The sequence below is a fragment of the Puntigrus tetrazona genome, chromosome 12 (genome assembly GCF_018831695.1).
Source record: "Puntigrus tetrazona isolate hp1 chromosome 12, ASM1883169v1, whole genome shotgun sequence".
Lineage (NCBI taxonomy): Eukaryota > Metazoa > Chordata > Actinopteri > Cypriniformes > Cyprinidae > Puntigrus > Puntigrus tetrazona.
In genome coordinates, this window is record NC_056710.1 from 11,375,220 (window position 1) to 11,393,092 (window position 17,873).

At 36.0% G+C, this 17,873-nt stretch overlaps 1 protein-coding gene across 2 annotated transcripts; it reads right to left on the reverse strand.

Moving 5' to 3' along the window:
• Positions 1-575: 575 nt before the first annotated feature.
• Positions 576-17,171, reverse strand: ldb3b (LIM domain binding 3b). 2 transcript variants are annotated; one of them, XM_043254263.1, is made up of 10 exons: positions 17,022-17,164; positions 16,669-16,894; positions 9,640-9,791; positions 7,504-7,579; positions 4,563-4,585; positions 3,838-4,038; positions 2,553-2,582; positions 1,909-2,075; positions 1,710-1,746; positions 576-1,148 (listed from the first exon to the last, which is right to left on the reverse strand). In XM_043254263.1, exons 2-10 carry the CDS (start codon positions 16,762-16,764, stop codon positions 1,052-1,054), a joined length of 879 nt encoding a protein of 292 aa, XP_043110198.1. In that variant the 5' UTR covers positions 16,765-16,894; positions 17,022-17,164; the 3' UTR covers positions 576-1,051. The 2 variants fall into 2 exon arrangements, with proteins under 2 accessions (XP_043110198.1, XP_043110197.1); XM_043254262.1 differs by lacking the exons at positions 2,553-2,582; positions 3,838-4,038; positions 4,563-4,585 and adding an exon at positions 6,712-7,022 and having other exon boundaries at positions 17,022-17,171.
• Between the last annotated feature and the right edge of the window lie 702 nt (positions 17,172-17,873).

Sequence of the window (17,873 nt, forward strand, 5' to 3'; positions counted from 1 at the left end):
GATGAATTTTGCCAGAATCTACATATGGTGTGAATTTAGAGAAACTAAATTAAATTTTAAAGAAACACTTCCGTTCAAAAGTTTGGAGTTGGTAAGGTTTTTGTTTTTTGTGTTTTTAGTAGTGTCCAATACTTACCCATGCTGCATTTATTTGGTCAAAATACACTGACTTTTAATATATTTTAAAATGACATTTATTTTTGTGACGATAACTTAAATTTTCAGCAGTCATTACTTCAGTCTTCAGTGTCACGTGATGTTTCAGAAATCATTTTAATATGCTGATTTGGTGCTCAATGTTAAAAAAAAGTTATGCTGTTTTTTTATTTACTTATTTTTGGGTCATCTGCAAAAGACGAGCGTTTATTTAAAAAATATGCATTTTTTTAAGTATTAATTTCTTTAAAAAAATGTTTCTATGAAATATTATTAACCCCGACCTTTTCAGCATTCAAATTTAAATGTGGCTACCAAACATTCTGTTAAAGTAATCTTTTTTCCTGTTCCACAGAAGAAAGCAAGCCATAGTGGTTTGGAACAAAAGAGTAGATAAAAAGCCAACACTGACACTTTTATTTATTTGGTTAAAAGTAATAATGTTTTATTCACATTAACAATAGTACATTTGGTTTGTATTTCAATATGTGCTGTGGTGTACTGCAGTGGATGTGGTACATATATTTTATCATTTCTCTCAGGGATAGTTCTTTACATCAGTAAATCATTCAGGCAATTCATTATTCAGAAATAATTTAGGATAAACAAGAGCAGCCAAAAGAGAAGAAAAAGAGAAACATAAAATGAAAAAGAAAACGACAAACTGAGCACTATGCACTATGTTTCAGTGGCTGAAAGTTACATGAAACAAAAAGACACATGAACATCAAACACAGGAGCTTCGTGTGTTCGCTTACAGTCTAGTTTAGAACTCTAACTCACATTCCAGTCACTACACTACTCCTATCTGCCTTTTGCACCCTCACTTTACATCGCCTACGGGTTTCCATGTTGACCGTTGCCTCAACTTCTCTCCAGTAACACTGGTTTGCATTTACCCCTGGATGTTAAGGATCTGTGCAGACAGGCCGTGGTGCCAGTTTTTCAGTTTGGCAAATCGTGGGCCTTTTACCTCTGATTCAAACTTCTCCCTGTAGAAAATATACAGAAATAAATGAATAAATGATTTGACTTAATCTTCGGTCATTTTGTGCTTGAACCTTTTGTTTTTAAGGTCTGATCTTGTCGAGAAGTGCACGTAGTGTACTACAACACAGTACTTAAATATAATATATACTTAAAAAAGTAATCTTTTGTTGTGCTTTAAAGAAGTGCACTTATATTGATGTGTTGACTAAAATACTGAAGCACATGTAAAGTACTTCTAATACTTATTATTACATTTAGAAAATAAATTAAAAGTATATTTATATTTATAATATATATATATATATATATATATATATATATATATATATATATATATATATATATATATATATATATATATATATATATATATATATATATATTTTTTACTATAGTGCATTTAGATGTGATTGTAAATATCATGCAGTTAGGTAGACAGAAATATTACATTCTGTTTTTCTTTCTTTTAAAGTATATAATTTCCCCATTAGTTCTCTTTTTAAATGTATACTTAAGTGTACTTTTTCCACAAAGGTGAAGACAGCAAAAACTCTGTGAAATACCTTGATTTTCTAAGAGCCTCCTCATCTGGATCTTGCACTGTGATAAATAAAAAATTAATTATTACAGGCCTGATCTCAAAAAATAAAGTACAAACCAATATTTATCACGCAATCATTGTCATGTCAGCGCGTCTCAACATGTCAGTCTTTTCAATTCCAACCAAATTTCATTTCATGATAAAAAAAAGGCTATGCTCACAATACTCCGTTCCTGTGATATGAGCAAGGATGCGGAAGGACTTTGACTGCAGGTTGGCGGCACGACGGGCCCACTCTGACATCTCCATCTCCTTATTGTCAGGTTTGATCACAGCCTGGTAGACTGGAGAAGCACTGTCCACAAGAGGGTCTTTAATGGGAAGTGAGCTACTCCCAAAAAGAGAGAAAGGGAAAAAAGATGATCAGTTGTCTGATCTGAGTCATCTGAATTTGGGAACATTGAGTTAAATTGACAAATCATAAAAAAAGGACAATATCTGTATCTGAATTAATTCACATATTTGTGAAGATGTGCATCATTTTAATACAGTCCCATTGTAGTGAGAGATCTGTGATGAAAGAATGAGTTAGGATTTGATAAAAACTGAGTTGCTGTATTAGGAGAATGTACAGTAAAAGGTTAGAGGTTATTAAACTCTCCCCTGGCAGATATACTCAGAACATTCATATCTTTCTTTATAAAACTCCATTTACTTACATATTTCCAACAGTATAACAAGGTAATTGAAAAATGAGCAAAAAAATCCACTTCAGTTTTTATGCAAACAGCCTTTAACAGAGAATATAAGATGAGAGATGAGTCAATGTGACTGTGATGGATCTAAACAGACTTTGGCTACTTACGCCAAGGGAGATCCAGCGGAGTCATCACCACTGTCACATGATGAACCAGGATGAAAGGGAGCAAGTCAGAGCCGGGGTCACATGGGAGGATGGGAAATATAGTGGGGGTGAGACGAGGATGAGTGATGAGGAATGGGGGATTGGTTGTGGATGGAGTGACATAATTGCAAGCAGAAGAGGGAGGAAAAGCACAGATGAGGTTAATACTACACATGACCTAGTGGAAGCCTGAAACCAGGCCAGGCTAGATGACTGATAATGAGATCTTACTGTTATAAACACTGCAAGCTAAATAGAATCGCATTGTAATCAAAAACATTAAAATAATGCAAATAAAAAGAAGCTTAATGAACACAAATACTCTTCTTTTTACTAATATCTCATAAAAAAGTATAAGAATACATTCTCTTATATTTTAATAAAGTGTTGCAGGGGTGACTTTTTTATAGGTTTTTTTTTTGTTTGTTTTCCAGGTTCCATCATTCATAATTTATTTAAAATAAATAAATAAAAATAAAGATTTAGCTGTTCACTTCCGGCGATTTGTTAATTTGTGAAGATTTTCTGCAATAATCCAATTGGTAATGGGACAATCCTGTTGTATTTTTGTTTTAAAACAAGGATCATGCCAACAAACAATATGGTCAACAGAAATATGTCATCCATGTGCATTTACATTACTACATACAGTAGCTTATTTAAATGAATAGTTCATAAAAAAAAAATAGTCTCTCATCTTCTGTTATTCTCTCATAACACTGGGGTGATAAACTGGCACTGTTGATCAATCTAAGTTATGGTATATCTTTTAGGGCTGTGTTTCTCGAAAGGAAAGTTTAAGTGACAATGCTTTTGGGAAATGCATCCCCTACCACTTTTTTGTATTGGATGAATTGTTTCTCTAGTGATATAATTCAAAAAAACTATTTGTTACCAAACTGAATATTGTTTTTCACGTAAAACTACCGCATGACTTTATAAGATGTGATGTGTGATCTACTGAACACCATTTTAATTATAAGCTGCTATTAATTCCAGATTTCCAAGTTCCCTTAATTTTTATTGTGTTGAAAAGAGGCTTAGGGCGTCGGGAGTCTTGTTTCTGCAATAATAACATAATTTCCATTTTGAATCTGCATTAAGTATTGAAATATAATACTGTTTATATTGCAATGTCATTCACTTAGTGAGGCTTAAATGTCCATTTACGGGTCACTTACCTCAGCTATCACCTAAGCATCAGTGTAGTAAAAAGTAAAATGCTGGACAGGAATGGAAGACCTACCTCATCTCGTTTCCTCGGGCTTGGGCCTGGCCAGCAATGGCATCCATAATGGCATCCTGAGAATACATACTAATAGGAGTGTTGTACTGGGCATGGATGATAGTAGCCTTCCCACCGGGACCCTTGACCTCAATAGGCTTGTGAGTAGACAAAGCTGAGTCCTTCAGTGCGATGGGGTTGAAGCTGGGAACATACTCTTGGCTGTCAGGGTTCAGGTGTGGGAGTGTCAGGAGAGCGGGTGGGTGATGAGCCAGGAATATTAGTGAAAACAGAGATAGATATGATTTGACAGTGAGCACGGTTTGATTTAGACTTGACTTACCTAATGCATCTGTATCATTAAACAGCAATAAGTTTTGCATCGCTAGTTTGCATATTTCTGAAGTCTAATGGTTTGCACAAGATATTAGTTTTAAAACACTGAACACAGTACACTGAAAACACAGTCGAAAAAATAAAAAATTAAAAACATGCAAAGACCCATTGAACAATAAAAGCACAACCAATATCCAACAACAGATGTATTTACTTTAAACACTTCACTCAAAAGCATTTAACATTTCATCATGTCCGAAATGCCAAATTGTTCAAAATACATTTTGAACAATCGGGAATTGAAAATGTAAGCATGCAAACCACAACCACAGTACTGCATGTGGCCATGCTTCAGAGCACACATATTCACACGCAACTCTGGAGAGTTTATATTCAAAACTGTTACTGACGTGGCAGCTGTGTTGGCAATGACCTGAGACGGCATAAAGGAATATAGAAGAAAAAAAAAGATAAACAAAAAAGGCAGCGTTAGTTTTGATTTGGCAGTGTGCTGAATGATAATGAATCCATGTCCATCTAAAGTAGCAGGTTAAATCAACAACAACAAGGAATGTAAATGCTTCACTTTGTCTGAAGAACCTCTGAAATATAAATATATTTTAACAGTTAAAGGACAGTTCACCCTGTTATTTGTCATTTTTATTTCACTTAACCTGTATGACTTAGTGTATTCTTTAACACAAACGTTGTGGCAGGGTTTCCTTTTTTGTGTTCTTAAAACAAAAGAAAGTAGTACATGTTAGAAATGACCTATGGGTGAGTTGATTCAGCAGTTGAAATATATTCAGGAAATCTTGCAATTGATTTAGATGATGGTTATTGCTGGTCACATTTCTCATAACAATGACATTCTGGTTTGTTCCTGGAACAAACTTTTGATTGACTGGAACAGGAGTTTGGCTGCAGCGGAGCACACAAAGAACACTGGAATTAAATAACACTCATACTCTCATTGAATCAAATAGCCAATCCAAATCTATAGTACTGTTCTCAAATCCATAAAAAAGAAAAATATAATAAAAGAAATAAGTTCAAGAACTAAAATGACTAAAACTAAAATTTAAGTTAAAAAATTAAATAAGCATAACGTTACAACAAAAAATTATAAAGTATAAAAAATAAAAGCTATAAATCAATATATTAATTAAAACTTTAATAGTACATAAATACTTCTAAAATAACATTTGACCAATCACAGCTCAAAAGACATACAGTATGTTGCTAGTTGCATGACAACAAGGATCAAAGTTTAGAGAGTACATATCAGACTCGTACACCTAGATTAACAAGAGGAACAGTCAATGGATGCACGTGCCCTGCTCAGCTGTGCATGTGATGTTGCCTAGCGGGAATTCTGTTCCTGTGAACTGCAAATAGAGGATGGAATACGTGACGGCATCATTGCGGTAGGACTTCATTGGGGATATACTGTTACAAGAGCTGTGACATTCTGAGCAGTTTAAAAAAGCCAACGAGCGCACATTTGCACCCATGTTCAATTACACCTCAAATCGCTTGGGCCCTGTGGGAATATCCTCACGTGTTTTTGGGCAGAGTAGATACACTGTTGTGACAGTTATTTAGGAAGACCTCTCATGAAGCTAATAAATTATGCATACACACTAAAGGGTTACTCCAAAATTTTGTCATTAATCACTTACCGCCATGTCGTTCCAAACCCATAAAAGCTTAGATTGTCCTCTTAAAACAATTTAAGATATTTTGGATGAAAACCGGTAGGCTTTTGACTGTAAATAAAATACGAATAACAACATTTATTCAACAGCCGCAATACAAGGATAAGTTTTCTATGCTTATTTACACTTTGATTTAAATGAAAATGATGAGCGTATCTGTGTGGCCCGGCTGACACAGAACAATGCATGCTATTTGGAGAAGAAGAGACGAATTGTTGAATAAACCAATGATGGCTTCTTACTTTTGTGAACCCTGACAGTGTTCATTTCTTGGCAGTCAATGGGACAATCACAAGCCTTCCTTTTTTCACCCAAAATATCTTAAATTGCGATCTGAAGACGAACAAAGCTATTACGAGTTTGGAATGACGTAAAAGTGATCAGTGACAAATTTTGGGGTGGGGTAACCCTTTAAAAAGTTGAAAGCACCATCGTTAACATATTATTTATAAGCCAACTTATAAAAGCTTGGCAATCCTCATCTAACACGACTAAAATAACCGTAGTATGTTGTCATTTGGAAGCAGATTATATTCATAGATACAGGCCAGGGCCTGCTCGTGTTGCAGGACGGGGGTCAGGTGAGCATTACGGACCACTGGTCCGAGTTTTGCCAAGCACATTCCCAGCTGATCCGTTGCATGTGAGAGCGGAATGTGCAGAGGTAATAACGGAATGTTCTGAGTACTATTTGCCACAGTTTTGTTAAAAGTAGTGAAGGGGATACAGGTGAGGCTAGCCAATGCCTCCATGACCCGTTAGTGAACTACCTTGTTAAAATAGATTTGGGGGATGTGCTCATTAAGATACAGATTTGTGGGTTAGGCATCAAATTACCTACCCCAGCAGTGGAAGACCATTTAAACTGTCTTGTTGCATGACCATTTCCTTTAAAGTTTCTGCTGAATACAGGCCTATGGGAGAATTATACTGTCCCCTCTGGTCCGGGGTCGTTTTTGGCCCTTGCCCAAATGGCAAATACGTAGGGACAGGGCTTTTAGCAGGAGAATGAATTACAGGTTGGAGATTCTCCTGAGGTTTCTCCTCAGTGTTTGGAATTAGAGATTTTTTGGAAGGTTTTTTTGCCAGGAGGATACCATATTTTTTGACAGGTTTTTCTTCATCTTCTCCTTCCTCAGTGTCTGTGGTTTCCTTAGTGTAAAATAAACCATTAGATCAGATCAACAAATGAACCATTAGCCAAAATGGCAAGACATAGAATGAAAGGGATGGTTAGGAAAAAGGCAAATGAGGCTTGAAGAGGCACTCAAGATCAGAATTCATTCGGCAACCACAATGCAAATGAGTACTGGACCAGCAGGAAATGAGGATTTCAAATGCTTATTGTTGCTTGACCAACAAATGCCTGTAGAGGGAGTTAAGTGTCAGCTTTTCCGGAATTGTCTGTTTTCACAATTCTTCCTCTCTCTATGATATGGGCTTGGAAACTCCCATGACTGATAAAGAGGATTATAATGAAATGGCTGGTCTATTACCAAACATTATCATTTAGTTTCCTGCAACATTTTGTCCCTTCATACACACACTGATAAAATATCAAAAGATAATATAAACCAGTTAGTTTACTGTACATACTTGGAATAGGGAACAGATGGACAGAACATGACTTTACCTTCTGGTGAGGGATAATTGGCATGGGTGAGTCCATTCTTGGAGTGGCTGTGGGTACAGGAGCGGGACGTCTCGACCTGGGACCAGTACAGAAGTCAAAACAAAGGTCAATCATGCAAAAACATTAGGATTTTGTTTGTCATGAGACAAATGTTTTCCTTTTACATTAATGTTTCATTGTCATTTTAATTATAATGATTTGAATGCACTTTAAAAACAAATTAGTGAACTTTTTTTAAGTACACTTTTAACTGACTATAGCAGAACATAAAAACAAATATGTAATTCAGCTCCAGTAAGACTATTGTCTTTTGACATTTCCGTTACCAGTGGTTAAATAAAAATACAAGTTGGATATATAACAAGATAGAAAATGGTCTCTCTCTCTCTCTCTCTCTCTCTCTCTCTCTCTCTCTCTCTCTATATATATATATATATATATATATATATATATAAGATCAAATTATGATCTAATGGAAGAAAGAACATCTGACCATCTGTACAAAAGAGTTTACATGTCCAATTTAATTCATTAGTGGTGTAGAAATGCTTCTCAAGTTCACATATTATTCTAAAACAAAAGTGTTTAATTAAATGTAATTTTTTTTTTTTTTTTAAAAGAGGAAAAAATATTCATACACTATAGTAGGTAAGCATAAAGGATGCTTTAAATTGATCAAAAGCTATATTAAAGGCATTTACATTGTCTATCAATGTTTCTAATCCAAATAAATACTGTTCTTTTGAACTTTCTAAGTAAGAAAATCAAAGTTACCACAAAAAATGTTAAGGAGCAAAATTGTTTTCAACATTGATAACAATAAGAAATTTTTCTTAAGCATCAGCACATTAGAATGACTTAAAATAAATTTTTGCCATCACTGGATTACATTTGAAAATACATAAAAAATCTGCCGACCACAAACATTGTTTGAATGTTGTGGCACGTAAATCTCTCAAAGACACAGTTCTCATTAAGTCATAGACACAAAGGCTATAATCAATCTCCAAAAATTCATAATTTGACATTTTCCCTGTGGACAGAGACTGAAATTATGTCACGTTTTAATTTTGTAGAGTGGCTGATAAAGTCTAACCAACAAGACGAAGCGCACATTGAGGAAGTATCTCATAAAACGGCAGCAGGGTTGCTGCACAAGCACTAACACTGGGGGGTTCTTCACAAGTCACTAGGCGTGAGAAATTTCTCTGAATCCATCAAGTGAAGTTCAGAGAAAGCACACAGCTGAAAATAAACATGTACCCTGTCACTTCTCCTTAGATGCTTTTGATTGGAGAGGACCATGCAAAGATGGTCAGTCTGTCAACATTAAATGTATTTATACCTACCAGGTCGAATGAAATGCAGCCAATATATACAATATACAATAATACTAATATCCACATGTATATAAAAACTTCTTCCACCAAAAAATCTTCCACCTTCTTCCATCGAAGGTGGTGGCTGTCAATAAATAAGAAGAACCAACTAAGCTTCTGAAAATCACTCACAACTGAAAGATAGAGACAGAGGAGTAGCTTATAAAAGTAGAGCCAGCATTAAGAAATGTCACAGGGTAGCTGGGGTATCTTTGTGAGTAACATTTCCTCCTTTTGCTGTGGCGCAGGCGGCCACATGAAAGAACTTAATCTTCTTTCGTATAGAGGCTTTAGGGTGTCCGTACTAAATTAATAAACTATATTAAAAAGATTTCTGAATGTAATTTCTCCTACCCTCTAAACATCAATGGCTTTTTATTATGCATGCTGGCATCCAGAAGGACTGCATGACACCCAGGTGATTTATCACAGACATGTTTTTGAATTCAATTGTCCTGTCGATATATTTGTATTCTAACTGTCACTCGTAGTCTGTGTCAGCTCAACTGTGACTGCTTATATCACTCATGGAGCTGTTTAATTGCAGACAACTTTGTTTGTTGCCAGGGTTGTTTGCCTGCTGCCAAAGTAAATGAGATGCATTGCTGATGCCCTCGAAGAAAACCCATTCACCAACGAACATAATGGGAAATCGTCGGACGGAAAGACTAAGATGGAGTTTAGTTTAGAAGAAATAAAGTAGGTAAGAAGTTATTAAAAAAATATAAAGAGCTTTAAAGTTTCTGGTGGTGTTTACCTCTGCATGGTGAGATTGAGTTTGGTGATGGCTGCCTTTATCTTGTTTTGGGCATCCAGATGGGTCATGCCCTCAGTGCTGACCCCATCGATTGCTGTAATTATGTCACCCTGATTGAGGTTTCCACTTGCTGCCTTGCTGCCTGGTGTGATCTATGGAAAGACAGCAGACATTTATTAAATAAATATAAATGACAGCACAGATTGAATTTCATACACACAAAAAATCCAATGGAAAACCATCACGGCTATAGAAACAGCTTCTGTATTGTTTGTTTGTTTGTTTATTGATAATTACTATCTAATTCATTTTCACACACTATGCTTGCAACAGCACACAAATCAGCCAAATTGAATTCCTGACATTTCACTGTTGAGTGCAGCAGCTAATTCCATGCAGGCAAATACAAGCAATGCTCTCCTCTTTACCGGAAAAATGCATAAACCAAGGTTAATAAAGTTGGTATCTTGAAAATCTGTGAAAATCTTTAAACAATGAGAAGAAGCGCTCACTGGGTGACCTTCCTGGGTGAGCTTTGAGAGCTCTTGTAAAAAACAGCAGCTTTGCTGTATAGCCACAATGAGGCCGAAACCCTTGAGGGCTTTTCAAAAGTCTGTATAGGCATAAACCATGCCATACATAAATTACTTTCTATTCTTAAATCTAAAAAAATATGGTCACAGAGAATACATTTGCAGCTTAGTTGTTTTGTATCTGCAGACGTACATCTGAGTAAATGTTTTTAATTACTTAATGAGAAGAACAGTACAGGACATAGGTCATAAAAGTGATATGTGACAACAGTTATAAAAATATTTCTGACTGAGAATCAAATACTAGTCAAAACATACTTTCATTTCTGAGGTCCCACTTAACTACTATGCACTTACATCAAAAATAAATACAATGCACTGTGTTGCTGTGTTTATATTGTAACTGTAACACTTTTTCTGCTATTGAGTTGGATTATGGGTAAGGTTAGGGACAGGTTTGTTGGCATGGGTAGGTTTAAGGGTGGTTTACCTATAAAGGATTGGTCAACAGTAATTTCATTACAGATAGTATTAGAGTAGAAGTATTTTTTTAAATGTAAGTACAATGTAAAAATGTAAAAACATGTACTGAATGTACACAATCAGTGCATTGTACCAAATGATACATATAAATGTAATTGCATAGTAGTTAAGACCATTTAATATAAAATGAGACCAAGAATAATATAATCTATATTTGTGAATGAATCGGTTGAGTGAATGATTCAACGACTTCACTTATAATGTTTCTTGGAAATACTATTAAAATGTTTAAAATAAGAATGTTTAAAAATATATAAACGTTTTCTGTATTTCAAAAAATTAATCTGGATGTTTGTTTCCTGAATGAATCAGAATTTTGAGTGAATCAGACATATAAATGATTCAGTGACTCATTCACATAGTCAATGTAATTTGCAGAAAGAAAAAACATTTAAAAAGTAGTGAATGAAAAAGTTCAGAAACCAAGGAAATGGAGCTTGAAATCCCATCTTTGCAACAAGTCAGTGGTTATACTTTCAGGCAGCTCATTAAAATGTTAAAAATAAAGGTTGTTGTTGACGCCCCGTGCCTCTCAGTTTGACCCTGTATTCTGGGGCCCTGCCACCAACCCTTCTGTCCCACCTGCTGCCATTACTCAACATACACATATATACATGCTCCTGAAAGAGCTCTCCTTTTTGCAATGTTCTCCTGGTAAATTCCCAACTGCAAAACGTATTATAACATCTAAAGGTGCACTAAGACCACCCAAGCATATGATTTACCTGAACAAAAACTGAAATTCATATTCAGCAAATTTTCATTTTTAAGAATGAAAAAAGTAATTTAGCTATAAATCAGCAAGGACATTTGAAATTTTACTATCAAATTTTTCTAAAACAAAAAAGAACAGATTCATAGTCACTTGGGTTTAGATAGAGCCACCTTTTTTTTACACTTGTATTGTCAATCACTGCTTGTATTTCCCTGATTTTATTGTTGAGACATGCTTCTTGTTGGTTATTATGTAATTAAAGCCCAATGCATGCATCACTGGTCAGGATCCTACAAGCTTTATTAGAAACATCATCACCCTCCCCCTGTTTACATTTCACTAAAGCCAAGAGACTGCTGCTTGAACGATGCTTCAGTCATGATGCTGCATGCTGAATCACAGTGAAAACACACAAACAGAGGAGGCTGATTTGAGAGAGGTTTTGCATTTTTGAGATGATTTGGAATTCACAATTTCATCACTGGTTTTGAGCTGATATTATCTGGATATTGACATTATTGAGACACCTTGATATGGTATGTCTGACACCATGTCTGCGTGGATACCCAAAACGCAGTGGCGTTATACGTTGGCACACTAATGCCTGGGTTATTGGAATTGAGATTTTAATGCAAAGCAATAGCATTTAATTGTTATACCATTGTTGGCAAACTTAAACATGGTTGGGGATCATGCAAGTGTTAAACAACTACAAATTCAGCTACTGAATATAAAATGAAATTTTAGGTAAGACGTTTATGAAAAGTTTTACATCTGGTGTGTCCTAGAGGCTTTCATACAAAAAAAAAAACACAGCTAAACAGGTTGCTTTGCAGTTTGTCCATCAAAGCTACATTAGTAGGAAATTGGCAATTGATCTTGATTTCATCATTCAACTTCAAAAGCTAAGAAAAGTTTATTTAAAATTTAAGTAAGTATTTATCTCTACACCCCTGCACCGTTCTACTGAATTGAGATGCATTGATAGAAGCACAAGTTTATTTTGTCCGCTATAATGCTTCCATATTTTCAAGTTAAATTAAATAAAAGCAGTGTCTTAAGTATGTAAAATGCGTGAAGTTAAGAGGTAGACATATTTGTATCTTATCTTCTGCCACCTTGAACTAAACACATGTTTGTTTCATATAAATTAATATATAAATCCCATTCAACTAAGAAATAAATAGGGATAACAGGTACAAAAATGAATAGAAAAATACAGCGATTTGTTTAATATTAGATGTTAAGCTGCCAATCTCACTACAACAGATGCTAAATCCAATGACCTGCTAAGATCCATATAAAAATATTTGATACATTGCGACTATTTATTTAAATAGCCCAGATGGCAACTGTTTTAACTTGAAGAGCTTCATCCATCCATCCCATTATTTTCTAAAAATCCTAACATTTATCTCAAACACAGATATGGTGTTCCAACATGCCTTTTAAGTTATAAATGAAAGCATCTGCTTTATCTCAGATTGCTGAGTGACAGTAGAACCTGACTGAGGAAACAGGGGCCCTGTTGGCATTGCGTTTTAGTAGTCCTTGCTAAATGCCAGCTTCAATTGGCTTTTGTTACTTCCTGCTCTGTTGTGACTAAAAGCAAAGGCTGGGGTGATGATCTGAACTATCTGTGGAACCTTTGGGTTTTTGCAAGACTCTGTAGGCCGCTGACAGAATATTCATTTCGATTTTTTTGTTGCTGAGCTCCAACACACTTGCATTTATGTGCATAATTTGGCCTGACGCTGTCCCCTTTGTGTTAAAAAAGCCTTGACCTCAGCTTAATGTAGCCTGACCTCCAATAGCATTGAACAGTCGGGTCAACGACCTTGAAAAGCTTGCAAAGCAGCTGCCAATGTAGAATTGAACAGACTTATTACGAGGTCTATTGATTTGCAATATATAGGAGACACAATATGGACATTAAAATACATCAGAATGAAGGAAAAAAGATTTGGGTACATCACTAAGCAGATTCATTTGCGGTGAAATTACTTTATACAATGCATCACAAATGACTCCCCAGACTGTCTTTGTCATGGACTTTATGAAATGCTTTACAGAATATAATATCGGCACTTTGCAGAGCTGGATTTCCATATCATGCGCAACAATATATAATGACGGAAATTATCTCTGACAGGACATTTAGGCAATGCCCCTCCACAAAGCTGTTCAGCGCTTACAAACCACTGACAAAATCTCACAATTTTAAATGCATCATCGAGTTGACTGTGTGTATGGTCTTATCAGAATTTATTAAAGTTATTGCTGTAATTGCGATTCCTCATTTGTGCTCTTTGCATTTTAATGCAATACTTTGGTTGACAAAAAAAATGAAAAACAAGAATGTTTTAAATGCAAATTCCAATTCTGACTCGGTTCAGACAAAAAATATATAATGAAAATATTATAAGTGAAAAGTTAAAATACTGAACTGTTTGAGGGACCATCTTTATAGATTTTTTATAGATCTCAGTCAGGGCAGATTCTCTTTTTCTCTCAATTTTAAAAAAACTCAACTGAACAATAAACATGCCATGAGAAATAATCACTTGAGTGAAAAATGTGACAACTAGCTCCAGTCTCCCATATATTTTCAACTGTGGAAATATTTAACTAACAAGCTTCTTCCTGCAACTCTTTCCAGTCAATATTTCAATTCACCATGACCTCATGTTTCTATTGTCTATGCTCTACATATTTATGGCTACCGCAATTATTTCTGTAGGTCTGACCTTCAGAGCTAAGCTAAAATCAGTCGCCATAAGTCAGGCATCGCACCCACAAGCCAAAAGTGTTCGTCAATTGCTATCATTAGCTACCACAGAGCTTTTTATTTAGGGTCGCAAATGAGGCAAAGTAGCAAAATAGCTAAGAGACAGTGATGTAAGTGAATTATTTTAATGCATTTTCAATTTTTATTAAAAAGACTAAAATTTTGTTTTTGTTTTAATTGTTTGGTTTTTAGTTTTATTAGAAAATGAAGCCCCCACCCACATATTAACAACCTCATATTGTCCTGTCACTCACTTAGCATGGTCTTCATAATAGTGTTGTCATTTTCCCATGTCTGTAACAATGAGGGCAGGATATCTTAATTAAAGTTGGATCATGGCTTGCATGAAAATGAAAGATTATTTCGAAAGGTTGCATCTCAGGTCTAGATCCATTTGTCAACAATGACTCTCCTGTCCAGAATGAGCTGTTTGGTGGTAACTTCACTGACACTAATATCACATATCCTGGAGTATTTTTCTTACATCTGAGGACAAAATAATGGATTGTAGTAATTTCCTGAATCAAAGTATTAAATTAAATCATCCACTGCATTGTTGTCCTCAATGAATGTAACAAATCTCACAACACTGTGTCGCTGTTTACAGAGACTACAGAAAATCAGTAAGCATTACGAAAACAGTAAAAGCAATTACTAGGGTTCTTTGTGCAAGACGGAAGCTCTGTCAGCCTTGGGACCAGGATTAAGATTTGGTACAGATTGTCCACGGTACTTTAGGATAGAGGCTGATCTTTTAATACAGTGTGTGAAGATTTGATTGTTAAATGTATAAATCATCGTCTCTGGCTGTCACATATACATCAGTCATCTGAGACCTGATGTGAATACACATGCCATCCACATTTCAATCTACCTCCATATTCAGTGACAGCTGGGTTGGGAGAGACTATAAAATCCAGACAGACGCCTGGTTTGACACTGATTACAGCATCAAAGTGTGTGCCATCAGCAATGCTGATTAGAAAAGTAATGGAAATCCAAACAATTGAGATAAATTTTCCCGGTATGATGGTCCTGTCTGTAATTGCTTCCTGACAAACAACAAATACGAGGAGACCTACCACAGCCAGGACAAACAGAGGCAATGGCTCTCTTATTGAAATGAAAGATGATCGAATGTCAATAAAGGTGACAGCTATGAAACCACCTTTGATTATACTGATTATATGGCAGCAGAGGTTTCTTGTCATATAACATAATCTCTCTGAGACTTTGGACACGGCTTCCTTGAGTTCATCCGCTAGCACTATAAGTATTTTGGGCACCATGGGATGAGCAAGACTGTATGCTATGTGACAAAGTGCACTGCATTAATGATTCAATTGCCTATGGCGTAAGTGGTGGTAGGTTTTCAATAGCACATTATATTTATCTCTTTGGTAGGGTAGGACAGGTTTATCGCTCTTCTTCTTTTTAGGTAAACAAATTTAACAAGCGAATACACAACAATCTTGTTTCAGGAGGTGATAAATGGGAAACCGCTTACCATCAAGAAATGAATTCTAAGCAAACTGAAAACTGAAATGAAAACCAACATCTATGAGCAACAAGAATTTGAGCGCCTTTCCATGAAACATAACGCCAACGTCTGCATAGCATAAGTTACAGACAGTACAGGAAGATAATGTCTTTTAGACTTCAAAAAATAGTTTACTCACATCTACTCCTCCTCATATCGTTCCAAACCTATATGACTTTTTTTCTTCTGCAGAACACAAAAGCAGTTATTTTGGAAAACAGGTACAGTGAAAGTCAGCGGGGTCCAAAATAATACTCATAATTTTCAAAACATCTTCCTTTGTGTTCCACAAATGAAAGAAAATCATATAGATTTGGAACAATATGAGGGGTTGGTGCGATATATTTCCTTCAAGGGCCGTGCAAAAATGAAACGAAAAATGAAAGTCTCCATTTTTCGTTTAATTTTATAGATTGAATCAGAGTAAATGAAGAGCCAGCGTGTTCATTTTTTCACTTAGGGGGAATTAGCAGTTAAACAGAATGAATGCGGTTTAACTAGACAAGTGGCATACATCTAGGCTTCTCATCTTTCGCTTTCAACTTCACATGCACAGATTCATTTTCTTAAAGCTTGCATCATCTATTGCTATTCATAGAGTTTTCCACTGTAAATGCACCACAACACCTCTCTCAAGCCAAAGGGCCAAAGCTGGTTAGAGAATTTCTGCTTTGGCTTGGACGATAACCAGTACAACAACAGCTGCAGCACAATGTTACATAACTCCAGCATACTGCGTGACTCAAAGCATTCATCGATTTTCATTGTTAAGCAAAGTAAAAATGTCAAAACAGTTTGTAGTGAGGCTACTTTTTTTCTTTCTTTCTTTTTTTAAAAAATCAAAGCAGGCATTTGTTAAAACAGGGTATGATGGGTTTGTTTTTTTTCTAAGGCAGTGTTGTTGTCTCACCCGGGAGATGGTCAGGGGCATGTTGAAGTCTTTGCCTCCTTGCAGCCTGAAGCCCCATGGTGCAGGTCCAGACAGGGTTACTGTGTAATTGCTCATTTTGAAGAGAGTTTAAGTTTAAGTGAAAAGCTTCTTCTTGGATCAGTAAAGTCCTCTTTTTCCTTTAATTTTCTTCTCCCTGTTGTCGGGATGACCAAACACCCGGGTACAGGCAGGCACCGAGGAGCCTCTGAAATACAACAACAACAGACAGGAAATGCAATAGAGTGAAACAATATGCATTACCTTATGCCCTCTGTCACTATTCAACCATCACACAAGAACTGAGCTCACATATCAACACAACAAGAACATACCACAGAATGATCAGATAAAAAAAAAACCCAAACAAACAGTTCAATCCCACCCCTGTTTACACTGACAAAATAAGTCAAAAAAGTTTTAAAAGCAGAAGGAGGAGAGTTCTTGCCTGCTCGGATGGCCTGGACAGACAGCCTAAGAATAGATCCCTTCTGCAGAAAGCGATAACACTCAAGCCCCGGGGACCCTTATATGGTGTGTAAGGGGACACCCCTGGATACCAAGCCCCTATGATTCACATGGCGAATATAGCCTCTTCTTAGGGTAACACATTTTTCCACTCTGCTCCTATGGGCGTCCACTCATAGGACACCATGGATATCAAGCTAGTGGGAAGCGACTAATAAACAAGGAGCCATTAGTGCTAAATCTGACATGATGTCGTTTTTCAGCTCTTTTAGGGTAGCTGTAAGATTTGCTTGAGGACTGACAATAACTGCAATTAAAGGCCTTGTCTTTCTGATTTCACATGTGCGTATCAAGGAGTTTCAGAATATCTGCTGTAAGCTATCCAGTAGCATTTCGGTTCAGTGCAGTAGCAATTGCTCAGCTGACAGAGGACTTCCTAGAATTTTGAGATTTAAGTTCTTCCATCTTGGACAAGGCACTCAGATTCTGCTGCAAGGTTTTTTTGAGCCAATTACAGAAGCTGTAAAAGGCATGCGACTAATGACTATAGAGCTATAGAAAAACAATATCGCTGATTGGCTGATTATTCTGAGCTGTGGTGACAAAAGCAACCAAAATGGGCACTTAAAAAACATCTACAATGTATATAAACATCATCTTTCTAAAGTTTGGGGCTCAGTGCAATGTTTATGTTTTTGAAAGAAGTTTCTTTTGCTCAC

Excerpts from the sequence above, each read along its gene's own strand:
- ldb3b (XM_043254262.1), bottom strand. The coding sequence starts at position 16,764 with ATGAGCAATTACACAGTAACCCTGTCTGGACCTGCACCATGGGGCTTC. Across the intron at positions 7,580-9,639 it reads CTCAATCTCACCATGCAGAG|GTCGAGACGTCCCGCTCCTG; the intron begins GTAAACACCACC and ends TACTGGTCCCAG. Across the intron at positions 1,149-1,709 it reads GAGGCTCTTAGAAAATCAAG|GGAGAAGTTTGAATCAGAGG; the intron begins GTATTTCACAGA and ends TATTTTCTACAG.